Source organism: Triticum urartu, chromosome 5 (genome assembly GCF_003073215.2).
Source record: "Triticum urartu cultivar G1812 chromosome 5, Tu2.1, whole genome shotgun sequence".
In the NCBI taxonomy this organism is placed as follows: Eukaryota; Viridiplantae; Streptophyta; class Magnoliopsida; order Poales; family Poaceae; genus Triticum; species Triticum urartu.
The window spans coordinates 580,354,744-580,361,876 of record NC_053026.1 but is presented as its reverse complement, the minus strand read 5'-3'; the positions used below and the strand labels follow the sequence as shown (position 1 = coordinate 580,361,876).

The 7,133-nt window shown below is 39.9% G+C and overlaps 1 protein-coding gene across 2 annotated transcripts; it reads right to left on the bottom strand.

Annotated features, from left to right (window-relative positions):
• Positions 1-85: 85 nt before the first annotated feature.
• Positions 86-6,197, bottom strand: LOC125510926 (agglutinin-like). Of its 2 annotated transcripts, XM_048676216.1 has the most exons (5): positions 5,346-6,197; positions 3,955-4,124; positions 3,542-3,805; positions 3,202-3,411; positions 86-2,340 (listed from the first exon to the last, which is right to left on the bottom strand). In XM_048676216.1, the coding sequence occupies exons 3-5, from the start codon at positions 3,641-3,643 to the stop codon at positions 1,801-1,803; spliced, it is 852 nt and encodes a 283-aa protein (XP_048532173.1). In that variant the 5' UTR covers positions 3,644-3,805; positions 3,955-4,124; positions 5,346-6,197; the 3' UTR covers positions 86-1,800. The 2 variants fall into 2 exon arrangements, with proteins under 2 accessions (XP_048532173.1, XP_048532172.1); XM_048676215.1 differs by lacking the exon at positions 5,346-6,197 and having other exon boundaries at positions 3,955-5,194.
• Positions 6,198-7,133: the final 936 nt, after the last annotated feature.

The following is a 7,133-nucleotide window of genomic DNA, read 5'->3' as shown; positions in this document are numbered from 1 at the left end:
GTATGGTCAAGACTCAATATATTCGAAAAAAGTTAAAAACCAAACCGTGCAATACTACAAGAGTGGATCATGATATGAAGGCCCATAAGCTGAAGTACACATTGGTGTTGATCACTGTTGTAGCCCAATAGGACGACACAAAATCCACATCGGTCAAGACCATGGATGTAACAATTAATGTTCGGGAATCTTATCTAACTGACGTTCGTTGGGACATGGTGACATTTCAAACATTTTTTCTGGTAATTTTAGTTGTGTCGGGGGTGGCATTTTTTCAGAGCGACATGACATTTTCTTGGGAGGATGGCAGTTTTCAACCTTCATTCCGGAAAATGTCATGTTGTTCTAGAGAAACTGTCACCCCACACATAACTAAAAATGCCATCAAAACGTTCACAAATGCACTCCTCCTGGCGAATGTTCGCCAGCTAAGGGGGTCCTTAATGTTTATATAGGTATTTTGATGCATTTTTTTTATGTTTAACAATATATTTAATAGACTAGCAAAAAGGCCCGTGCGTTGCAACAGGATATGCATGTCTCCTTTTTACCTTTTTCATGCATGTCCTCTTTTTTTCTTATATATAGGAGAATAGCGCAACATCTCATCTGTATCAGATCTTCTCTGCATTGTCTCTTTTATTTTTTTTATAGTGGACATCACATCTTTATTGGGTCCTTCTTTTATTTCTTGTCATGCATATCCTTATTTATTGGGTGTCTCTAGCAAATTTATCTTCTATTTCATGTCCAATCCTGATTTTGCTGAGGTGTTCATCCCGAATCTAAATCAGTACTGGTATGAAAAAAGATGAATAATGCATTGTTTATTAACATTGCAGCCTAGATAGTTTTTTTAATTTTTAACAGGTAAAATAACATCATATTTAGATTCTACATATTTTTCTAATCAAATTCCATATATAACATGTTAGATTTAAAGTTACGGTTTAGAAGATATGAGTATTAAAAAAACAGTTGATATGTACTGCAGGTTTAATGTCAAAAATATCAGGGGGTTTTCTATAAAATAGCATGACGGACTAAGAATACCTATTTCTTTTATTAGAAAAAATAATCAGGGGGGTTTCTACAAAACAGCATGACGGATTAGGAATACCTATTTCTTTTATTAGTAGATAGAGATTATAAATTTATTTCGCCAGGATCTTCATACTAACTAATGCTCAATCACAATGGCTTGACGGTGTCATAAATCAGCTGATATGGTGGAGCTAGCATAAACTGCTACGTTGATTCATGATGTATAACCCAGGTGGATTACACGACCTGCCGAGAAGGTGTGGCCACCAGCCAGCAAAACAACGCACGGGATGCAGTACAACACCTTGTTCTTTGGGTTTTTTTTTCGGGGATTGTTCTTTGGTCTTTACCAGTGTTGTGTTTTAATCTCTTTTTTCCCATGGAACTGATTTTGCACTTTATTTGCTAAAGGAATAAGGGTATATTGCTAGACAAGTTTGGAGTTTGTTTCAGTACTCCTGGGCTCTTGGCTTATAGAGTGATAGATCTCAAACTGCTAGCCGGGTCCATGTCCCGAAGTTTTGTTTACAGTTATGGACTGGTTCAGGCCTATTTAAAGATAATTTGTTTAATTTATGAGATTGCGAATATAAAGTTATGATCAAATGGTTTTAGGCAGTGGTGACAGTATATTTACAGAAATGTATACCATTCTATTGTCAAAATAGACGAGTGTGGCACTGGTGATGCACGCTGTTATAGTCTAATTTGTAATATGATTAGGAGAGGTGTTAGTACGGAGAGTGACACTCCAACCTATTTGCTTCCACTGCATACTACTCCCTCTGTTCCATACATTTTGTCAGAGTTGATTGTTCCATAAATCTTGTCGTAGTTGGTTTCCGACCAACCATAATAAGAATTATGGAACAGAGGAAGTAATAATTTTTGTAACCAAAGCCTAGCGACAGACATCCAGAAGAAGCTTAAGTGCACATGGATCAACGAAGGCTCAAATAAAAAAAAGTTTCTACAAAAGAAATCAAACATAAAGAAATGAACTAAAAGCATCATAGCTGCGGCAAGCAATATGAATAGGAGGAGTACCTTGATTTCCATTGATTCGAGATAGAAACCAATTGCGTTAATATGCTTCTCAGCCTGGGCAAAAAAGCCAACGATGCTATCATTATCCTGCAACGGAATGCGGAAAGGAATCCCCCTCCCTTCTCCAAAAGGTCCATGGCTCGAAGTATTGGTGGCGAGCAAAAGTGACGATACAAAATCTGGAACAGAGGAATTCGGACCAATTGTTCCAGAAACTTCCTTCACTACCTCTGAACGGCCAAGCAGAATCTACAGAAGACGAAAAAAACAGTTGTAAACAAAGCAAATGTAAGGTGTGAATGCATACAATATACTCCCTCCGTTTTTATTTAGTTCGCGTATTAGTTTTGGTCAAAGTCAAGCTTTGTAAACTTTGACCAATTTTATAAACAAAAATATTAACATATATGATAACAAATCAACATCATTAGATTTATTATTGAATGCACTTTCACATAGTATAAATTTGTTATGGTAAATGTTTATATTATTTTCTATAAACTTGGTCAAACTTTACGAAGTTTGACTTCAGTCAACTCTAATATGCGAAGTAAATAAAAACGGAGGGAGTACATTTTGTATACTCGTGTGAGTATGTACTACCACCATGAGCGCCCACATCTGGAGTTCATGCTCCAGTGAGCTTGGATTTTTTTGAAAGTTATATTTTAAAACTCTAAAAAATATGGAAATAATTACATGTACATATTGACGTATTCTACATATTTCTATTATTTCAGTAATAAATAGTACTTTAACGTGTGAGATACATCAGAACAATATTTTTTTGTGGATTTTTTAGATATGCCACATATGCTATGTGGTGAATATTTTGCTGGATTTGTAATAGTGCATCTAATATTTGCTATTTCAGGTCGATATATTATCTTTTCTATGTACCCATGTACAAAAATCATCAAAAATTATAGGTATATTCACACATTTGAAATTTTAAAAAGGTATAATGCATACACACATGGGGTATATAAAGCTTGGGAATGCATACTTATGAATATAGATGATGTTATACATTGATTAACATAAGCTATAGACAAATAAATTTTCGCTTCCTTATGGCGACAAAGTAATGTTAGGACCACTGACACTGACCATATGATTGTTCATACTCTGAGATGCATCCGATCCTCCCCACGGACCAGCAGTGTGCTGATGTCCATCGCAGTCGCTGTACGTAAACTTGAGTGAATCAATTACCTCGCCACTAAGAACTACCACGCTTATCAAACGTCGTGGTACCACGTCCAAGTCATGCGCCTGCCCTGAATTACCTCCCCATAGATCAACCTTGGTAATCAAATCCTGATTGCGAACCAATGGATGAGAAAACCGAGAAAATATTATTATTTTTTGGAATAAGGGTATACACCCAGCCTATGTATTTTTTTAAAGTGGTTAAATCAAATAGGACTCATTGCAAGTAAATTGGTACCTGTTTCTCCATTGGTCCTCTCGCAAGGTTCACATAGAGGCCGATTGCATCAACAACATGTCCAGAACGGCCAAAGAAGCCAACAATACTAGCGTTGCCCATGAGCGGACTACAAAAATGAGTTCCTCCTACTCCTCCAAAAGGTCCATAATTACGGACATTGGTGATAAGCGTAAGTGAATCTATAATTTTGCTTGCATATTGGTTAGAAGAATTAATTGTTCCGGAAATCCCCGTCAGAAACTCTGCTTCTCCAAGATCAATCTAAAAGAAAAAAATGTATGCTCTTAATTTTGTATTGAAAGCATATATAGTTTGAAATTTGGTGGTGTATCCTCTTCTTTCTCAATGAATAACATGCAGCTCTCTTGCATGGTTAAAATATATAGCTTGAAAGAGATATTGATACTCACCGTACTAAGGATGCCATCAGTTAAGTAATCGCAAACTCCCCATGGGCCTGCATGGTGTTCCAATCCGTGTTCGTCATTGTACGAAAATTCAAGCGAATATATGTACCGTCCACCTCGAATTGTTATGCTGTTAAGACATATGGGCTCCACCTCGACATCCCTGTTACTGCCTGCATGGTGTTTCAAAAAACTGTGAGGCATAGTTGGTTTTTATTAATTGGAAAAAACATGATAGATAAATATGCTTAGTTCAGCGAGTGAATATATCACCAGTGAAATGGTTGTGTGCAGAACTTATATTTTCTCCATTGCCCCCTTGAAATATGTGTATTTATGAAACATTTGATGGACATTAATCATGGTATAGTATGTACATTTAAAAAAATGCAAACATATAGTCGCAAAGACTTTGTACAAAAAAAGTATATGGTCATATTTTGCACCAGAATTACATTTGAATAGTATAACATACAGGACTCGGGTTGTACAAATTTGTATTTTTGTCGAAGCAAGCATATAGTCATATTTTGCACAAAAATTGGCACGCTTTTCGAGTGTGCTTGGTTGCATGCCAAATATTGGCTTTTCAATGTTCTGGCATACCAACATTTGGCAACTCATTGTGGCAATTTTGAGAGGTTCAAAAGATAAGTTGGCTGCTGACCAATCGGTGGCCAATTGTTTTGGATTGCCTGCATATATTTTTTTACACCAGACTAAGCAGCCTCTTAATATTAAAATGATATTTCATTGTGTCCAAAATAGTTTATAAGTTTTTGAGTATCTGTTCTCCCGGATAATAGAACAACCCAAGGCCGGTCCATGAACATCTAACTACATTAAAAGGAGGAATGCCCCACCAGTTTTAAAAATATGATTCCACAAAAAATCTAGATGGAGTTATGAAGGTCTAATGGTTGTGCTAAATTGATCTGCTAGGCGAAATGACCGGATGTTCTGCTTTTGTGAGAATTTCTAGCGTCGTCTCAATGTTTCTTCTCCATTATGTTGTTACTACATTCTTTTGTCTTTGCAGCTAATAGTTAACTAACATGGGTGTGCAGAGAAAATAAAAGTCACATTGCCTGGTGGTGGTGGCAGAGAAGCGAAAGCAAGGAAAATTAAGGTTTGGGTTACGGTTTACATGCCCCTGGCATGGGAGCGATGGGAGGCTTCTGAAGATCAAGCATTTTCCTGGATGATCAAAACGTGTAACTAGTGTGCATACAAGTTTTAGTGATTCACCCGCAAAAGAAATACAAGTTTTAGTGATAAACTAGTTTTGAAAAGTTAAGTAACAAAAACAAATACATCATACTAATTCGCTAAACAATTGTAATGGTAGAGGATGTTTGGCCCTGATATTACTAATGACTTTAATTAATTCTTACCAAGTTTATGCCCCTGGTATCACCTTCGATCTTTTGGTCAATGATATCACCTTCAATCTTTTGGTCAACAAGTGCAGCCTCAACCATCGTTCTACAAAAGCAAACCATGAACAACGATATCATAATGAATTTATGCACACACACACAAAAAAAAAGTGACCGTAGACGGATTTTTGTGGGGTGTAAGCTAAAGTAAAGCTAAAAATATACACATCCCTCAAGGAGGGCTCGTTGCAGAGGTGACGAGGCGGGCGTCCAAGTAACTCTTGCCGTCACTGTCATCTACCCATCTCGCCGCTGCCAGGAAGCATCGCCGGGCAAAGCCCGTGCGGCGCCGCGGTAGCGTGGAGGTAAGATTTGGGGGGGGGGGGCTCATGTGGAAGTGTTCGAGGGTTTTGTGGGACGGGGAAGGAGAGTGCTCTCGAGCAACAGTCTTCATTGAGTGGTGAGTGATGGCGGCATTGATGAAACCATGACGATTGAAGGGATCCAGCATGGTATTCTGCATAGCTGGTCCGTCCTGGCTGGATCATCGGAGAAGAGGGTGTCAGTGCATGGTTCTGGATGGCGGCAATCACGACATTAGACCCGGACATGTCATAAAATGGGTAAAAGATCAGATTTTCTTTAAATAGTCTTTGTGTTTGGTTTGGAGTGGCGAAGCGGCGATGTTTCCCCATGGTAGGAATTATGTTCTCCCAGCCCTATCCTTGTTTATTTTCATCAGCAAATGTTGTGTGGAGCTGTGTCTCCAGCAGATCTTCCGGGATCCAATCCGTTTAGGTTTTTGGTGGATCCATATGGATTCGGTCGGCTTTCATGGTCTTTAGAGTTTCTACATGTTCTTATTGCATCTTTTCTCTGGGACAGTGATTTTCTTCATAGATCACGGCCACTAGTGTCACCTGGTATGCATTGACGACTTCCCGGATGGTGCTTCTACAAGCTTCTGGGTTTCAAAAAGTTTGCCCCATCGAAGCGGAGGCCTAGGGGTGGCATCGAGCTATGCCTTTGCCTTCCCTGCATGCTTTAGTAAGTGCGGGAGACGGACATAACAAGTTATGCATGCCTCAAAGCAACCCTTGGCCTTCCTGAGAAGGAATCCCTAAATTGGTCATTTTCTGGAGCCAGGCTAAGGCGAGTTATGCATGCCTCTTCCCCGCATGCTTTAGTAAGTGCGGGAGACGGACATGACGTCTCGAATCCACCGTAACTCACACCCCTCTCTCCCTTCATCGACCAAACCCCATCCACACCTTCTCTCTCACACACACTGTCGCTTCGGTCTCACTGATGGCCGCCCCACAACCACGCCGTCTCAATCCTTGACCCGCCGACGCTGCCATGAGAACTAGCTCACCGCTGACACATGAGGGAGGGGTCCTATGACCCAGCATAGGTATGGAGGATATTGTGGGACCTTCCCCCATCTGCAGCAAGCTACGGTCCACGACAATCAACAGCCCGCCGGTGTTCCTCACCACGCCTGCAGCGGTAGCTACTTTGTCTGCTGATGTGGCAAGGATGGGGGTTGCGGATGCCGACACATTGACCATGATAGGGGTGGGGACTTCGGTAGTGCCTGCCAGGCCATCAGCCGCAGGAATGACGAGGATGTTGTTGCTCTTCCCACCAGGATTTGCTCCCGCTCCACCTCCGGCGAATGTTGTAAGTACATTTGATTGTGCATATCTGTTTTTCAGCTGTTAGGGTTTTTTAGAGTGGTTGTTGCTTCGGTTCAATCAGATTAGCATCGATTGTGCATTGGTAGAAATGTTCATGTCACGA